This window comes from Oncorhynchus keta, chromosome 10 (genome assembly GCF_023373465.1).
Source record: "Oncorhynchus keta strain PuntledgeMale-10-30-2019 chromosome 10, Oket_V2, whole genome shotgun sequence".
NCBI classification, from domain to species: domain Eukaryota; kingdom Metazoa; phylum Chordata; class Actinopteri; order Salmoniformes; family Salmonidae; genus Oncorhynchus; species Oncorhynchus keta.
The window spans coordinates 19,233,484-19,252,906 of NC_068430.1; the positions used below are offsets into that span (position 1 = coordinate 19,233,484).

The 19,423-nt window shown below is 42.3% G+C and overlaps 1 protein-coding gene across 1 annotated transcript in view; it reads left to right on the plus strand.

Annotated features, from left to right (window-relative positions):
• LOC118388332 (contactin-3-like) overlaps nt 1–19,423 on the plus strand; it is a 75,781-nt gene that overhangs the window by 33,905 nt on the left and 22,453 nt on the right. Inside the window, exons 6-13 of the mRNA XM_035777276.2 lie at nt 8,313–8,516; nt 9,069–9,171; nt 9,601–9,785; nt 14,221–14,357; nt 14,777–14,906; nt 15,541–15,691; nt 16,171–16,298; nt 18,545–18,720. Coding sequence (XP_035633169.1) covers nt 8,313–8,516; nt 9,069–9,171; nt 9,601–9,785; nt 14,221–14,357; nt 14,777–14,906; nt 15,541–15,691; nt 16,171–16,298; nt 18,545–18,720 — 1,214 coding nt within the window. The remainder of the gene's footprint in view (nt 1–8,312; nt 8,517–9,068; nt 9,172–9,600; nt 9,786–14,220; nt 14,358–14,776; nt 14,907–15,540; nt 15,692–16,170; nt 16,299–18,544; nt 18,721–19,423) is intronic.

Sequence of the window (19,423 nt, forward strand, 5' to 3'; positions counted from 1 at the left end):
GATATCTTGTTTATCTTTCATGCTATTTTCAACTTGTACAGATGAATGACTCTGCACATTTGAGATTGCTATTGAAGTGTGTGTGATCGCAACCCTACTCAGTTAAACTTTCCTTGGAATTGAATAATGGACTTTGCAATTTAGCAAACGCTTTTATCCAAAGCGACTTAGTCATGCGTGCATACATTTTACGTATGGATGGTCCCAGGAATCAAACCCACTACCCTTGCATTAGAAGCGCCATGCTCTACCAACTGATCTACGCTGCTCTTTCCTGTGGATTTCTGAACATAACCCGACAAACAAACGTTGGTATTTTGGGTATAAAAATAATCTTTATGGAACAAAAGGAACATTTGTTGTGTAACTGGGAGTCTCGTGAGTGAAAACATCCGAAGATCATCAAAGGTAAACAATTTTTTTGATTGCTTTTCTGATTTCTGTGACCTAGCTACCTAATGCTTAGTGTACATAATGTTATGTTGTGCTATCGATAAACTTACACAAACGCTTGGATTGCTTTAGCTGTAAAGCATCATTTCAAATTCTGAGATGACAGGTGGATTAACAAAAGGCTAAACTTCCTATATTTTGCACTTGTGATTTCATGAATATAAATGTTTTTTTGTAATATTATTTGACTGTGGCACTATGCTATTCAGCAGTTGCTGATGACAATTATCCCGCTACCGGGATGGGTAGCATCAACAAGTCAATACTGGAGTGATAAATGAGCAGATGATGATGTGCAAGTAGAAATACATGTGTGCAAAAGAGCAGAAAAGTAAATAAAATGAAAACAGTATGGGGATGAGGTAGGTAGATTGGCTGGGCTATTTACACATGGACTATGTACAGCTGCAGCGATTGGTTAGCTGCTCAGATAGTTGATGTTTAACCTCTTGGTCCTACCTGGCACGCAGGCGTCCCATCTAGAGCTCTGGAAATGCAAATGCGCTACGCTAAATGCTAATAGTATTAGTTAAAACTCAAACGTTCATTAAAATACACATGCAGGGTATTGAATTAAAGCTACACTCGTTGTGAATCCAGGCAACAAGTCAGATTTTTAAAATGCTTTTCGGCGAAAGCATGAGAAGCTATTATCTGATAGCATGTAACACCCCAAAAGACCCGCAGGGGACGTAAACAAAATAATTAGCATAGTCGTCGCTACACAAACCACACAAATAAAATATAAAACATTCATTACCTTTGACCATCTTCTTTGTTGGCACTCCTAGATGTCCCATAATCACTATTGGGTCTTTTTTTTCGATTAAATTGGTCCATATATAGCCTAGATATCGATCTATGAAGACTGTGTGATAAACAGAAAAAAATAGCGTTTCATAACGTAACGTCATTTTTTAAAATTCAAAAAGTCGACGATAAACTTTCACAAAACACTTCGAAATACTTTTGTAATGCAACTTTAGGTATTAGTACACGTTAATAAGCGATAAAATTCATCAGGAGGCGATGTCAATTCTATAGGTGTCTGTTTCGAAAAAATGTCTTGGAGAGAGCTCGACCAAAACATCCGGTCGGAGACCGGAGGGAATCGATTCACTTGATTCGGTTAGACCAAGAATCAATTGCGAATCAAATGACAAGACTCTAGACAACGTGTGGAAGCTGTAGGCACTGCAACCTCGGCCTCATTTAATTCGATTCACTTTGAACAATTCCTTGAAGTCGCGGATAGATATTTTTTTCCATTTTCAGTGATCAGATATTCCTGCACTTTTCGATGAAACGCACGTTCTGTTATAGTCACAGCCGTGATTTAACCAGTTTTATAAACGTCTGAGTGTTTTCTATCCACACATACTAATCATATGCATATACTGTATTCCTGGCCTGAGTAGCAGGGCGCTGAAATGTTGCGCGATTTTTAACAGAATGTTCGAAAAAGTAGAGGGTCGACTTAACAGGTTAAAGTTGGTGAGGGAAATAAAAGTCTCCAACTTCAGCGATTTTTGCAATTCGTTCCAGTCACTGGCAGCAGAGAACTGGAAGGAAAGACGGCCTAAAGAGGTGTTGGCTTTGGGGATGATCAGTGAGATAAACCTGCTGGAACGTGTGCTACGGATGGGTGTTGTTATCGTGACCAGTGAACTGAGATAAGGCGGAGCTTTATCTAGCATGGACTTGTAGATGACCTGGAGCCAGTGGGTCTGGTGACTAATATGCAGCGAGGGCCAGCCGACTAGAGCATACAGGTCGCAGTGGCGGGTGGTATAAGGTGATTTGCTAACAAAACGGATTGCACTATGATAGTGTAACGGTTCTCTTCTATCTCCTCCTCTGACGAAGAGGTGGAACAAGGATCGGACCAAAATGCAGCGTGATGATGATTCATGATATTTTAATGAAGGAAAAAGCTATACATGCAGAAACTACAAAATAATGAAATGTGAAAACCGAAACAGCCCTATCTGGTGCAAACACTAAGACAGGAACAATCACCCACAAAACACTCAAAGAATATGGCTGCCTAAATATGGTTCCCAATCAGAGACAACGATACACACCTGCCTCTGATTGAGAACCACTCCAGACAGCCATAGACTTTGCTAGATAACCCCACTGAGCCACACACCCAACACCCCACAAAACCCCAAGACAAATCACACCACAATAAACCCATGTCACACCCTGGCCTGACCAAATAAATGAAGACAAACACAATATATTACGACCAGGGCGTGACAGATAGACTGCATCCAGTTTGCTGAGTAGAGTGTCGGAACCTATTTTGTAGATGACATCGCCGAAGTCGAAGATCAGTAGGATAGTCAGTTTTACTAGGGTAAGTTTGGTGGCTGTGAAGGAGTGAAGGAGGCTTTGTTGCGAAATAGAAAGACGATTCTAGATTTTGTTTTGGATTGGAGATGTTTAATATGAGTCTGGAAGGAGAGTTTACAGTCTCGCCAGACACCTAGGTATTTATAGTTGTCCACATATTCTAGTTCAGAACCGTCCAGGGTGGTGATGCTAGTCGGGCGGGCGGGTGCGAGCAGCAAATGGTTGAAAAGCATGCATTTGGTTTTACTAGCGTTTAAGAGCAGTTGGAGGCCACGGAAGGAGTGTTGTATGGCATTGAAGCTCATTTGGAGGTTAGTTAGCACAGTGTCCAAGGAAGGGCCAGAAGTATACAGAATGGTGTCATCTGCGTAGAGGTGGATCAGGGAATCGCCCAGAGCAAGAGCGACATCGTTGATATAAACAGATCAAAGAGTCGGCCCGAGAATTGAACCCTGTGGTACCCCCTTAGAGACTGCCAGAGGTCCGGACAACATGCCCTCCGATTTCACACACTGAACTCTGTCTGCAAAGTAATTGGTGAACCAGGCGAGGAAGTCATGAGAAAAAACCAAGGCTATTGAGTCTGCCGATAAGAATACGGTGATTGACAGAGTCGAAAGCCTTGGCCACGTCGATGAAGACGGTATATATTTTATCGATGGCAGTTATGATATCATTTAGTACCTTGAGCGTGGCTGCGGTGCACCCGCGACCGGCTCGGAACCCGGATTGCACAGCGGAGAAGGTACGGTGGGATTCGAAATGGTCAGTGATCTGTTTAATAACTTGGTTTTCGAAGACTTTAGATAGGCAGGGCAGGATGGATATACGTCTGTAACAGTTTGGGTCTAGGGTGTCACCCCGTTTGAAGAGGGGGATGACCATGGCAGCTTTCCAATCTTTAGGGATCTTGGACGATACGAAAGAGAGGTTGAACAGGCTGGTAATAGAGGTTGCAACAATGGCGGCGGATGGTTTTAGAAAGAGAGGGCCCAGATTGTCTCGCCCAGCTGATTTGTACGGGTCCAGGTTTTGCAGCTCTTTCAGAACATCTGCTGTCTGGATTTGGGTGAAGGAGAAGCTGGGGAGGCTTGGGCGAGTAGCTGCGGGGGATGTGGAGCTGTTGGCGAGGGTTGGAGTAGCCAGGAAGAATGCATGGCCATCCGTTGAGAAATGCTTACTGAAATGTTTGATTATCATGGACTTATCAGTGGTGACCGTGTTACCTAGCCTCAGTGCAGTGGGCAGCTGGGAGGAAGTGCTCTTGTTCTCCATGGACTTTAGTGTCCCAAAACATTTTGGAGTTACAGGATGCGAATTTCTGCTTGAAAAAGCTAGCATTCGCTTTCCTAACTGACTGCGTGTATTGGTTCCTGACTTCCCTGAACAGTTGCATATCGTGGGGACTATTCGATGCTATTGCAGTCCGCCACATGATGTTTTTGTGCTGGTCAAGTGCAGTCAGATCTGGAGTGAACCAAGGGCTATATCTTAGTTCTGCATTTTTTGAACGGGCATGCTTATCTAAGATGGTGAGGAAATTACTTTTAAAGAATGACCAGGCATCCTCGACTGACGGGATGAGGTCAATATCCTTCCAGGATACCCGGGCCTGGTCGATTAGAAAGGCCTGCTCGCAGAAGTGTTTTAGGGAGCGTTTGACAGTGATGAGGGGTGGTCATCTGACCGCGGATACAGGCAATGAGGCAGTGATCGCTGAGATCCTGATTGAAAACAGCGGAGGTGTATTTGGAGGGCAAGTTGGTCAGGATAATGTCTATGAGGGTGCCCATGTTTACAGATTTAGGGTTGTACCTGGTTGGTTCCTGGATGATTTGTGTGAGAATGAGGGCATCTAGCTTAGATTGTAGGACTGCCGGGGTGTTAAGCATATCCCAGTTTAGGTCACCTAACAGAACAAACTCTGAAGCTAGATGCGGGGCGATGAATTCACAAATGGTGTCCAGGGCACAGCTGGGAGCGGAGGGGGATCGATAGCAGGCGGCAACAGTGAGATACTTATTTCTGGAGAGGTTCATTTTTTAAATTAGAAGTTCAAACTGTTTGGGTATAGACCTGGAAAGTATGACAGAACTTTGGAGGCTTTCTCTGCAGTAGATTGCAACTCCTCCCCCTTTGGCAGTTCTGTCTTGATTGGAAAGGTTGTAGCTGGGTATGGAAATCTCAGAATTGTTGGTGGCCTTCCTAAGCCCGGATTCAGACACGGCAAGGACATCAGGGTTGGTGGAGTGTGCTAAAGAAGTGAGTAAAAATAACTTAGGGAGGAGGCTTCTTTCTTGAGGTCATGCCACAGCATCTCAATCGGGTTGAGGTCAGGACTGACTGGGGCTCTCCAGAAGGCATATTTTCTTCTGTTGAAGCCATTCTGTTGTTGATTTACTTCTGTGTTTTAGGTCATTGTCCTGTTGCATCACCCAACTTCTGATGAGCTCAGTTGGCGGACAGATAGCCTTACGTTCTCCTGCATAATGTGTTGATAAACTTGGGAATTCATTTTTCTGTCAATGATGGCAAGCTTTCCAGGCCCTGTGACAGCAAAGCAGCCCCAAACCATACTTTACAGTTGGGATGAGGTTTTGATGTTGGTGTGCTGTGTCTTTTTTTCTCCCCACGTAGTGTTGTGTTCCTTCCAAACAACTCAACTTTAGTTTCATCTATCCACAGAATATTTTGCCAGTAGCGCTGTGGAACATCCAGGTGCTCTTATATGAACTTCAGACTTGCAGCAATGTTTTTTGGGGACAGTAGTGGCTTCTTCTGTGGTGTCGTCCCATTAACACCATTCTTGTTTAGTGTTTCACGTATCGTAGACTCGTCAACAGAGATGTTAGGATGTTCCATAGATTTCTGTATCTCTTTAGCTGGCACTCTAGGATTCTTCTTAACCTCAATGAGAATTATGTGCTGTGCTCTTGCAGTCATCTTTGCAGGACGGACACTCCTAGGGAGAGTAGCAACAGTGCTTAGCTTTCTCCATTTGTAGACAATTTGTTCACCGTGGACTGATGAACATAAAGGCTTTTAGAGATTATTTTGTAACCCTTTCCAGCTTAATGCAAGTCAACAATTCTTAATCTTAGGTCTTCTGAGATCTCTTTTGTTCGAGGCATGGTTCACATCAGGCAATGCTTCTTGTGAATAGCAAACTCTAATTTTGTGAGTTTTTTTATAGGTCAGGGCAGCTCTAACCAACATCTCCAATCTCGTCTCATTGATTGGACTCCACGTTTGCTGACTTCTGACTCCATACTTTTTCCAACCTACACTATTAATGTTTAAATGATATATTCAATATAGGCATGAAAAATACAATAATTTGTGTGTTATCAGTTTAGGCACACTGTGTTTGTCTATTGTTGTGACTTAGATGAAGATCAGATCAAATTTTATGACCAATTTATGCAGAAATCCTGGTAATTCCAAATGGTTCACATACTTTGTCTTGCCACTGCACATAGAAATGGACTTTCATAATGGAACACTATTCACTTGAATAATGTTTACATACTGCTTTACTCATTTCATATGTATATACTCTATTCTATTCTACTGTATTTTAGTCCATGCCACGCAGACATTGCTCGTCCTAAGATGTATATATTTCTTAATTGCATTCTTTTACTTTTAGATGTTTGTTTATTGTTGTGAATTGTTAGATACTACTGCACTGTTGGAGATAGGAACACAAGCATTTCGCTACACCTGCAATAACATCTGCTAAATATGTGTATGTGACCAATATAATTTGATTTGAACTTGTGGATATCATTTGTATCTCTGTGTGCAGTTTAAGACGTTGCTAACTAACTCTAGCGTAATTGCTTACTAGCGTTAGCTCCATGACTGGAAGTCTATGGGTATCATGGCGCTAACGGCTCGCGAACCAACTCTAACTTCCTTCATACTAGAGAGACAAAAAAAATGGTATACATGGTTCCTATGACTCTGGGGAAGTAGATAAAGGGCCTCATTGCCAAAAATCTGAAGTATCCTTTTAAACGTGACCCATTAGAGGTTCCTCTATTTTGTATAGTACACATTGTGTGTGTGTGTGTGTGTGTGTGTGTGTGTGTGTGTGTGTGTGTGTGTGTGTGTGTGTGTGTGTGTGTGTGTGTGTGTGTGTGTGTGTGTGTGTGTGTGTGTGTGTGTGTGTGTGTGTGTGTGTGTGTGTGTGTACAGGCCTGTACAGCTGGAGGAGGTGATAATGGCCTTGTGTAGCCAGTTTGAAACACACTGCGACAGCCTCTTGCTCAGAAATATCTTATGCCAGGCATGTTGTTGTCACCATAGCAGTATTGTGTTTTGTTTGGTTTTCCTATTTGAACAAGAGAATACGACCCAGTAAACGTAGCACTGCTCTCATTGCATTGTGAAGCATGAATGTGACGCACAACCTTGAACTCGTTGGGCCCATTGTTACCCACTGACTATAATCCCTGCAGGTTTTTATTCTGCCTCAGCGGCTTCAAGTGTTGGAATAGATGTTTTCCCAAATGACACATTATATCTCATGTTACATAGACATGGCCACAAATTAAATATTGTTGCTAGCTAAAGTGACTGCATTAGGGCTCCATCATAAATGTTTGTTTATTCTCGAGGGCTCAATTATGGGATGGTTTCCTTTTGTGTTGCAGCTATGGCATGTTTGTAACGTTGTGCATGTTACATAAATGGCTATTGTGTTCAATAAGAAAAGAGGTTGTTGCACTATATTTTCATTTTCCTCTCTACTTGTATTTGCTTGACAAATGCTATCACTGTTCATCACTGGCCACATAGCTTAGAGTCAGGGATACCCGTTCTTGCTTTGCTTCATCAGAATGAATTAGTTTTGGCTTCATTGAACCGACTGCCAAAGCGTGATCCCAGCAGCCAAGGTTGCAAGGCGTTCTGCTCCCAGGGGGACAGGAAATGAGTGACAGTACTTACACACCTTGTAGCTCCCTACACACTCTCGCCTCCACACCACATTGGATAGGCTACTGCTACAGTACCTCACGTCTGTGAATCTGTGCTCTCTTCAAGATGAGTCAGTAATGCTGTGTTCTGTGTTCTTAATTATGGTAGGCCTGTTGGCTGAGGAGAAGCATGGCATGCATGAGACAAGCCTGGAAGAAAGCCCTGTCCTGAGTCACTCAGAGTAGAGAACAGGGCATGTGTCATGAGAGTGCCAGTGCGGTGCTGTAATCCATTTTGGTTTGCTCTCTTTCCTTTGGACGCTCTTTCTTGTGCAGCAATAGCTGTTCTACTGCATTCGCCTGGTATCTTTAAACTTTAAATATAGAGATTAAAATGTATTTTGATTTCTAGTACAGTATTTCAACAATAGGATATATCTACACAAACATTTCACATACATGCTAAATTATATTTTCAAAAGGGCATTTTTCAATGTTGACTACTACGTCTACATACATGTATGTTACTGTTCAGTACTACAACTGTATTTACCTCTGTCACATTCCTCTCCCTCCTAGAGCTGACGTTTGCATGGATCTTCAATGAGTACCCCTACTTTGTCCAGCAAGATAGTCGTCGATTCATCTCCCAGGAGACAGGAAGTCTGTACATCGCTAAAGTGGAGCCTTCTGATGTGGGCAACTACACCTGTGTGGTCAACAATAGCATCACTAAGGGCAAAGTCCTCAGCTTTCCTACACCACTGGTCCTGAGGAATGACGGTAAGATCCCATCCTTTATGTAAACATACACGCTGATCAGACTGCACAAGCTACCCAGATTAAGCCCCTTGTAAAGAGATAGGCGCTACACAGGCTACAACATCAATAGTCTACCTCGCTCAACGTGTATAGCATTGGCAGACTATACACAGTCTACAATAGACCATTCTTTCCTGATAGTCTATAATGCTAATTGTACTTGGTAAAAGACAGAGTAACCTTACCTCCTCAAAGGGAAAAGTCATTAGGTGGAGTTGCTGCCCTCCTAGCAGCTTGAATATTAGATTCAGTCTGAAAAGAAGTCACATCTCCACAGGAGATGAATACATCCCATCCCCTCCCCCAGGTGTATTCTTCTTTGAATCTTTAATAAACCTTTTCCCTTTCTCTCCTTCTAACCAACCTCTCAGTGATCGTTTCTGTTCCACACACAAAGACCTTTGTGTTTCTGGGCCCATGTTATTGTTGAGCCTTGTCTTCCAAGGCGTAAAGTGTGTATGCCATTAATCATTGATGTCAAAATGCTGTTTGTGTATTGTCTCCCTTTCATAGGAGCAATGGGTGAATACGAACCGAAAATAGAAGTTAATTTCCCTGACACTGTTCCAGCTGCGAAGGGATCCACGGTAAAACTAGAATGCTTCGCACTGGGAAAGTAAGTGAATGTGCATGTGTTTGTGAGAGTGCAGGTTTATTTGTTATGCAGGTCTTTGTAATTAGAAGGTTTGCTGTTCATAGGATGCTGGAATATTAGTGATATCACTCATCGTCTTGAAGTCAAGTATCACAGACTTACAGAGGAGTAAAGAAAGCAGTAGCACATTGTGAGGATGTGAAAATCAAGCATCCTTTCATATGTCCAGGAAGGCAAAGCTGTTGAAATTTGATACAGTGAAAATGGATGAAAGCCAGATTTCCAGATTTGTATGGTTACATTAATTCTAAAGGCTTTGGCAGCCTCCTCTTTAGTGAAAAATTGAATTCCATTACACAGAAGAAGCTTCTGTACAGTTAATCAACATTTTTTCACCTCAGACTGACAGAGTGTCGTCATAAGGGATTTTTTCTCATCATTGTGTTGCAGCCCAGTCCCAGAAATAAGTTGGAGGAGAACCAGCGGTGTCCCATTTCCCAGTAAGGTGAAGATGAAGAACTCCAACGCTGTTCTTGAAATTCCACATTTCCAGCAGGAAGACACAGGGATGTATGAGTGCGTGGCAGAAAATAGCCGGGGGAAAAATGCTGCACGAGGTCGTATCGCCTTCCAGGGTAAGTGATCCATTTTACATTGAAGGAATCCAGAGACACTTATGAGTCAATGTGCTGTTGTAATAGATACCCACATTTGTAAATGAAGGCTTGGAGTCAGAATAATGGCTTTGGCCTTGGTTATCTGTTAGAAAACTTGGCTGTGTGAAATTTGAAGTTTTAATCTCACGTGCAAAAGTACAGTGAAATGCCTCTCTTGCAAGCTCCAAACCCAACAATGCAGTAATCAATATCAATATACCACTAAAAATAACATAAGATAGAACAAAAACACACAAGAAAAAAAAGAAGAAGAACACAAGAAAGTAAGAAGCTGGGTTAGCTCCAATGTCATATTCCCAAGCCAAACCTTTTCAACTTCCTGAGGAGGAAGAGGTGCTGTTGCACCGTCTTCATGAGTGTGCACATGTGAGTGGACCATTTTAAGTCCTTAGTGATTTGGACACAGAGGTACTTGAAGCTCTCGACCCGCTCCACTGCAGCCCCGTCGCTGTGGATGGGGGCATGCTCGCCCCCCAGTTTCCTGTAATCCACTATCAGCTCCTTGGTCTTACTAACGTTGAGGGAGAGGTTGTTGTTCCAGCACCACACTGCCAGATCACTGACCTCCTCCCTGTAGGCTGACCTCCTCCCTGTCTCATTGTCTCCGGTGATCAGGCCTACCACCGTCGTGGCGTCAGCAAGCTTGATGATGGTGTTGGAGTTGTATGTTACCACGCAGTCGTGGGTGAACAAGGAGTACAGGAGGGGACTAAGCACACACCCCTGTGGGGCTCCCGTGTTGAAGGTCAACGTGGCAGAGGTGATACTCTTACCACCTGGGATCGGCCCATCAGGAAGTCCAGGATCTAGTAGCAGAGGGAATATGTTCAGTCCCAGAGTCATAAACTTGGTGACAAGCTTGGAGGGGACAATGGTGTTGAACTCTGAGCTGTACAAAATGAACAGCATTCTGTTATAAGTACTCCTCTTGTCGTGACGTTGTATTAGTTAATGTGATGACTGTTGCCCATTGAATGATTACAAGTTTCTAATGGCGTGATTAACTGAATCAAGCAATTATTAACTCATTAACCTGGTGCACCATGGGAAAACTAGTTTTTATTGAGTTTCTATTTCCCAAATTAACTCAGAATATCAGAATATCGATTTTACAACAGCCGCTAATTAACCAGTTACCTCTACCAAACTCGTTCTGAACGTCATATAGCCCGTGAATCTGCACGGACCCGGGTCTCACCAATGAGTCAGAATACTGGCTTTGGCCTTGGTTATCTGTTAGAAAACTTGGCTGTGTGAAATGTCAAGTTTTAATGTCACGTGCAAAAGTACAGTGAAATGCCTTTCTTGCAAGCTCCAAACCCAACAATGCAGTAATCAATATCAATATACCACTAAAAATAACATAAGATAGAACAAAAACACACAAGAAAAAAAGAAGAACACAAGAAAGTAAAAAGCTGGGTTAGCTCCAATGTCATATTCCCAAGCCAAACCACACCAATCTTAGTTGAATATTTATTTACTAAAAAGGTAAAATGATGATAGAAGATACACATAGACAAAACACATTATAGGCTATTGATTAGAACTTAGTATAACGGGCCAACACACTATGGTGCGTGTTCCCCAAAAGGGGGATTTCAAAGAGAGAGAGAAAAAAGAAAGTACACGAGAGAAATATACATTTGGGTGAATTTGTCAGCTATGCTATTCTAACCCTAGCCTTGCCCCAAACTGCCGCTCTTATGGGTCAGAATATAATGATGTATTACGTGGGGATGATCTCAGAGGATTCTCTGCATGGACCGTCCAGGCTGCTCGATGACGCACTACTCCGGCGCACCTCTCTGATCGTCCTCCCGATGTCAGTGTCCTTTTGGCTTAGGAGTCTGTTCCCTCACCCTGTGCTCTGGAAGGGGTCTTCTGTGGACAGACAGCTCTGTAGCTCAGAGCTCACAGCATAGGAATGAAACCCTTGATACCACGATTCGATGGGAGATGGAGGCTTGGTGGTTCGACTTGAATTCACCCGCTTAGACACAGCTACTCATCCGTAGCTTGGGTAGAAGAGGATTTCTTTGTCTTCAAACTTGCGTTGCGTTCTGGGTTCGTTGACTTTTTAGACTTTTGCTGCAGCTTGGGTCATGTCGTCCTCTATGTAAATTCTATACTCACAGGTTTTATACCCTTGGGTCAGAAGTGGGCGTAACCGCCTTTAGGGCAATTCTCTGGGCATACGAAGTTAATGAGGGCAAGGTCTAGATTTCACTCAAATCCAATTTTAGACAACTAACTTAACATTTCATCGTTACCAAAACATTCCCTTTGATTTGGACATTTTCCACACAATGTACAATGTATAAACATCAAACATATACTAGGAAAACTCTTTACGTTACAATGTTTTCGTAATAACGTCATCTATTAACCTTTAATAACAAAACAAAAATGACATACATTTTCATATTCCATCTATCGTCATGACCACCATTGTGGCTGATGGGTAACCATTGTTCCAAAGTCCCTGTATTTAATGTTTAATGTTCTGAGGCTGGTTCTCCATAGTAACAGGACAAAGGAATTTGTCTGTGGCCTAAGATTTACTAGGGGTGTGAGGGTTCATAAAACACCCCACATCTTCAGACCCCTAGATCTCTCCTCCTCTATTGGGGTTGAGAGATAATCTGTAGGGTTGTGGTCTCCTGTAAGCTGACCTGGTCAGGACAGTCATGACACTCTTATCTAGGTGGGTGAGGGCAGTGTGGAGTGCAATTGAGATTCCATCGTATATGGATCTGTTCAAATCAAATTGTATTGGTCACATATGAATATTTAGCAGTTGTTATTGCGGGTGTAGCTAAATGCTTGTGTTCCTAGCTCAACAGTGCAGTAATATCTAAAAATTCACAAAGACTAATCTAAAAGTAAAACAATGGAATTAAGAAATATATAAATATTAGGATAAGGAATGTCGGAGTGGCATTGACTAAAATACAGTACAATAGAATACAGTATATACATTTGAAATGAGTAAAGCAGTATCTAAACATTATTCAAATGACTAGTGTTCCATTATTAAAGTGACCAGTGATTCTCTAAGGTGCAGGGTTCAGTAACTGGGTGGTAGCCGGCTAGTGATGGCTATTTAACAGTCTGATGGCCTATAGATAGAAGCTGTTTTTCAGTCTCTTGGTCCCAACTTTGATGCACGTGTGCTGACTTTGCCTTCTGGATGATAGTGGGGTGAACAGGCCAGGGCTCAGTGGTTGATGTCCTTGATGATCTTTTTGGCCTTCTTGTGACATCGGGTGCAGTAGGTGTTCTGGAGGGCAGGCAGTGTGCCCCCGGTGATGCATTGGGCAGACCGCACCACCCTTTGGAGAGCTCTGCGGTTGCGGGCGGTGCAGTTGCCGTACAAGGCAGTGATACAAATGTTTGTGAGTCTTGGGGGCCAAGCCAAATTTCTTCTGCCTCCTCACAACACTGTCTGTGTGGGTGGACCATTTCAGATCGTCAGTGATGTGTACGCAGAGGAACATTAAGCTTTCCACCTTCTCCACTGCAGTCCCATCAATGTGGATAGGAGTGTGCTCCCTCTTTTTCCTGAAGTACTCGATTAGCTACTTCGTTTTGTTAATGTTAAGGGAGAGGTTATTTTCCTTGCACCACTCTGCCAGGTCCCTCACTTACTTCCTGTACTCTGTCTTGTCATTGTTGCTAATCGGGCCTACTATGGTTGTGTTGTCTGCAAACTTGATGATTGCGTTGGAGGCATTTGTGGCAATGCAATCATGAGTGAACAGGGATTACAGGAGGGGGATGAGTATGCACCCTTGTGGGGCCCCTGTGTTGAGGATCAGTGAAGTGGAGGTGTTGTTTCCTACCTTCACCACCTGGGGGGCGGCCCATCAGGAGGTCCAGGACCCAGTTGCACAGGACTTAATTGCCCCTAGAGGTGAAGCTGACGTGTTGATGGATGTTGGGCAAGTTGTGTCTTAATGACCCCGGATGTGCGTTTCCTGCTTGTATATAACAATTCATTAATTGCCAACTTGTTATATTTCTTGTCTTGAGGTGGGATGTATACAGCAGTCACGATAGCAGCTGAAAGCTCCCTTGGGAGGTAGAAGGGTCGGTATTTGACCATCAGGCATTCCAAGATGGGTGAACAATGTGTCGAGACTTTCACTGTACTCAAGTCAGCACACAATTTGCTGTTGATGAAGAGGCATACCCCTATGCCCCTCAATTTCCCTGAGTCTACTGTCCTGGCAGCTCGGTGAATGGAGAATGGATATCAATTCTGATATTATGTCAGCGGTCCACGATAACAATTTATTTTCAGTCTTGGCTCAGTCTGTTGTCCTTGTTATCATCATTATTTCTTTGACACATCATGTCCCTGACATCTGCATATTCCCTCTTTTCATAGCAAAACCCCATTGGCTGCAAACAATGATCGACGGGGCCCTGTCCATTGAGGAGAACCTGTTCTGGGAGTGTAAGGCAAACGGAAAACCCAAGCCCTCCTACAGTTGGCTGAGGAATGGAGACAACCTAATGGCAGAGGTATGTATGGAGTTTTGCATGTTAAACCACATCAGCATCTCCACATAGTGTGCTGTGCTTCAGGATCTCTGAACAGCTGATGGGGTCCAAATTCAGTCTGGGTAATACATCAGCAGCAAAATGTTTTAGTGGCTTTTCCAACTTGATGGCCATGTTAAATACATAGCTTATTAGTGGTCTACTGCTATTGACAATATCACTTTCTTTGTTTTTGTTGAAGCAGCAGGTCAGCATTTTCTACCCCCTCACCCTATCCCAGTCCCAACCTGAGCATACATACCAGAACAGGGTGCTATAAAGTGTTATTTCTTCCCCTCTCTTGTCTCTTCATAGTGTACAAGTAATTGCATTTGCGCCTGTGGACATAATAGACTGCTCCAGCAATACATATGCAGATCTGCTTGCTTTCTCGTCCACAGGGCCGGGTGCAAATCGAAAACGGGGCTCTCTCCATAGCAGCATTAAACCTGTCAGACGCCGGAATGTATCAGTGTGTGGCTGAAAACAAACATGGCATTATTTATTCCAGCGCTGAGCTAATGGTGTTAGGTAAGATAGCTTTCCCCTCTGCTTTTATGTGTGTCTAGATTGCTGTGTGTTTGATCATATTCTTAAAGATAAAACTAGCACCCTGCCGTTGCCCTTTTCAACATTCACTCGCAGCCTCATTTAATGCCACTTCGGCTCCAGAGAAGAAAATATGAATCTGATGGAGTGTCTCATTTTACTTTCAATCATTTCACCATATTGATTTTGATACTACAAACGCATTGCACAGTGGTATCAGAGGGCTTTCTCATGTAGATTACATATCGATTTATTCAGAGAGCTTTGCTGAGTTCTATCTGACTGACTGGATGAGAAATCCAATTCTGTCTTGATATTTAATGACACTGGGGGTCTCAGATGATGACTGACAAAATGTGATGATGACAGACAAAGCCCAACGTTTAGAGAAGCCCATAGTGTGTAGTGAGGACTGGTCTCTATGGGGGAGGGGGAAATGGCTTCATCGCTGACATGGCTTCATCACTGAAGCTCTGGAGCAGTTCCTATGGAGATCCTGGTTTTGATGCCATTGGATAAGGGAGGGAGGGAATGACAGTCAATCTCAGCTCAGCACAGTTGATCTGTGAGTTGGTTCAAGTTGTCTTCTTCACTTCCCCCCATGTGTCTCCTAAAGCATCACCTCCCAGTTTCTCCAAGAATCCACTGAAGCCCCTGCTGAAAGCTCGCTCAGGCAGTGAAGTGGTTCTGGAGTGCAAGCCCCAAGCCTCGCCCCGGGCAATTAGCCTGTGGAAGAAAAGCAATGAGATCGTGCAGAAAAACGAGAGGTAGAGTGAAACCCAGCATGAACAAAGGGCAGCTATGTGTGATTAGAATATTTGCAGATGTGTGGATGAATAGGGGCCTATGAGAAGAAAACAAACCCCTGGAAAATGTAGATGTAGATAGTAAATGTTGTATGCGGAGTCTGTGCATTATTGAATGCTTAGCATATGCAAATACCTACATTTCAGTCATTCAGGTTTCAGTCATGCTTATTTTGTTTAAATTCAAAAATTCACATGCAGATAACCATCTCTTGGATGGCAAGCCTGGGTAGAAGGATTGGCATTAGGACACCAATTTCACAGGAAATTGCTAAATGCAAAGTCAATTTTCAGTTTTCTCTGTTGGAATACAAGGAAAAATGGAAATTATGTTGAAACGGAAGGCTATTATGCATCCTAGCACTTGGACTGTATTCAAAAATGGCTCTTCTATTCTCTACCCAAGCAACAGCTCAGAACCTGTGTTATTTATCTCCTAGGATTACTCTGCTTGCCAACGGGACACTGAAGATTGTCAACGCAACCAGAAGGGATGCAGGGAGCTACACATGCATCGCTAAAAATCAGTTTGGGACTGCAAGCGCCACCGGAAGACTCCTTATCACAGGTATGATATCATAACGTGTTCTCACAATAAGCCCGATGCATCTCCCAAAAAATATTAATTTTGGTTCATGATTTTAACGTAATTGCCATTTTTAACATCAACCGCTGTCATTACTGTCGGACATTTTTATCTACTGTCTTGTACTGATTATTGTACCAATACTGTAATTCCAGCCTAACATTTAATGAAAGTGATCGTTATAATTTTGTCCATACTACTTCGATTGGTCATTACTATTTTGTCTGTACATAGACAAGGTTGTAATTTTGCAATTAAAGCAATTGGAATTGATTTCACTAGAGAGAGTGGTGAAATAGACAAGTTATTATACAGCAATTAAGTGAAGGTCTTTATTTATGAGTGTGGTGACGTAGTGTGTTGGTGCAGTTATCGGGTACATGTATTGTAAGCGTCCGTCACTACTTCCATTGTTTTTCTCATTAGCTTTTTTAGGTCATACGCCAACAACTGAACCCTTTAATCTAATGGAATTTAATTATCCTGACCTTTCTCTTACAATGCCCATACTCCACTGCAGCCACCATTGGGAATGTATTCTGCTTGCATAATCCTACTTCAAACATTTTCCCCCAATTTGACCATGCAAATATGAAGTGTTAACCAGAAATGTTGTTAACCTGTCTAGGACTGGGGTTCCGCTAGCAACAGCCAGAGAAAGTGCAGGGCGGCAAATTCAAAACAACAAACATCTCATAATTAAAATTCCTCAAGCATACAAGTATTTCACACCATTTTAAAGATATAATTCTCGTTAATCCAGCCACAGTGTCTGATTTCAAAAATGATTTACAGTGAAAGCACCACAAACGATTGTTAGGTCACCAACAAGCCACAGAAAAACACAACCATGTTTTCCAGCCAAAGAGAGGAGTCACAAAAAGCAGAAATAAAGATAAAATTAATCACTAACCTTTGATGATCTTCATCAGATGACACTCATAGGACTTGATGTTACACAATACGTGTATGTTTTGTTTGATAAAGTTAATATTTATATAAAAGAAATCTGATTTACATTGGCGCGTTACGTTCAGTAGTTCTAAAACATGCGTTGATATTGCAGAGAGCCACATCAATTTACAGAAATACTCATAATAAACATTGATAAAGATACGACTATTATACATGAAACTTTAGATAAACTTCTCCTTAATGCAACCGCTGTGTCAGATTATTTTTTTTTAATTTACGGAGAAAGCAAACCATGCAATAATCTGAGTACAGCCTTTAGACAACAAAGCAGCCTAAAAGATACCTGCCATATTGGGTAGTCAACATTACTCAAAAATAGCATTTTAAATATTCACTTACCTTTGATGATCTTCATCAGAATGCACTCCCGGGAATCCCAGTTCGACCATAAATGTTTGATTTGTTCGATAATGTCCATCAGTTATGTCCAAATATCTTCTTTTGTTAGGGCGTTTGGTAAACAAATCCAAAAGCGTGTTCAGGTCGCGACGAACGTCGGACGAAAAGTTCAAAAAGTTCCGTTACAGCCCGTAGAAACATGCCAACCTAAGTATGGAATCAATCTTTAGGATGTTTTTAACACAAAACTTCATTAATGTTCCAAACGGACAATTCCTTTGTCTGTACAAATGAAGTGGAACATAGCTACTTTTCACGTGAGTGCGCCAGACCGAGGCTGTGGCACTCTGCCAGACCGCTCACTCAAAGAGCCCTTATGAGCCCCTCCTTTAGAGTAGAATCCTCAAAACAGGTTCTAAATACTGTTGACATCTAGTGGAAGCCTTGGGAAGTCAAACATAACTAATATCACCCTGTATCTTCAATGGGGGCTGATTTGAAAAACTACAAACCTCAGATTTCCCACTTCCTGGTTGGATTTTTTCTCCGGTTTTTGCCTGCTATATGAGTTCTGTTATACTCACAGACATCATTCAAACAGTTTTAGAAACTGTTTGAATGACTAATAATAATATGCATATATTAGCATCTGGGACATAGGAGGCAGTTCACTCTGGGCATGCTATTCATCCAAAAGTGAAAATGCTGCCCCCTATCCCAAAAAGGTTAAATGTTAGTTAGGGAACAATAGTTTGAAAGTTAAGTTCTAGAAGCTAGATACATGTAGCTATGGTGATCCTTGTCATAATAATAGTTTGATATAGTTATAATCTTAAACACTAGAGTTGTTTGAATTTAGTGGTTCCCACCCAGAGAGTATTAAGATGCATACTAAATGGTCGTTGCTTGGACAGAGCCCACCAGAATCACCCAGAGGCCTGCTAACATGGAGATCATTGTTGGCGAGAGTATCGTGCTGCCCTGCCAGATAGCCAGCGATCCAGCCTTGGATGTGTCTTTCTCCTGGGAATTCAACGGGCAGCTCATAGACTTCCACGGGGATGCCGACCATTTCGACAGAGTAGGAGGGGTAAGTCATCAGCAGCATTGGACAACCGCTGTGAGGCTATTCTACACTCTTAGAAAAAAGAGTTATTCGGCTGTCCCCATAGGAGAACCCTTTTTGGTTCCAGGTAGAACCATTTTGGGATCCATGTAGAACCCTCTGTAGAAATGGTTCTACATGGAACCCAAAAGGCTTTTTCAAAGGTTCTCCTACTGGGAAAGCTGAAGAACCCTTTTAGGTTCTAGATAGTACCCTTGTTTATAAGAGTGTGGGATATTTTTTTCACACAGTGTGGCAGACTATGCAAAACAATATGGCTTATTTGGAAACTGTATAATCTCTGTATAATAGGTTGGCTACATCTTAAAAACATCTAAAAGCCCTATCGTCACACAGTAGGCTACTTTATTAAATGTGTATTCAAGAAGAGTACAAAATTAAGGATGTGTTGGGATCAAATATTCGCAGCAGTCTCATTGAAGTGTTGCTTCAATAGGCTGTATTTAATTTCCATTGTTTCAAGCTATAGTTTCTCTTTTTCAATGAATCTGCCATGCATATTTCGTCTCCCTGTCTATTGGACAGCTCATATCAATTGCAATGTTATCCATCAGACAATATAAAGGTGAAAAGCCATAGTATTTCGTAGGAGATCATGCTAATCATTTAAAATGTTTCTATGGTGGAATAAGCCTGATTAATTAAAAGTATTTTTACTTTTCATCCA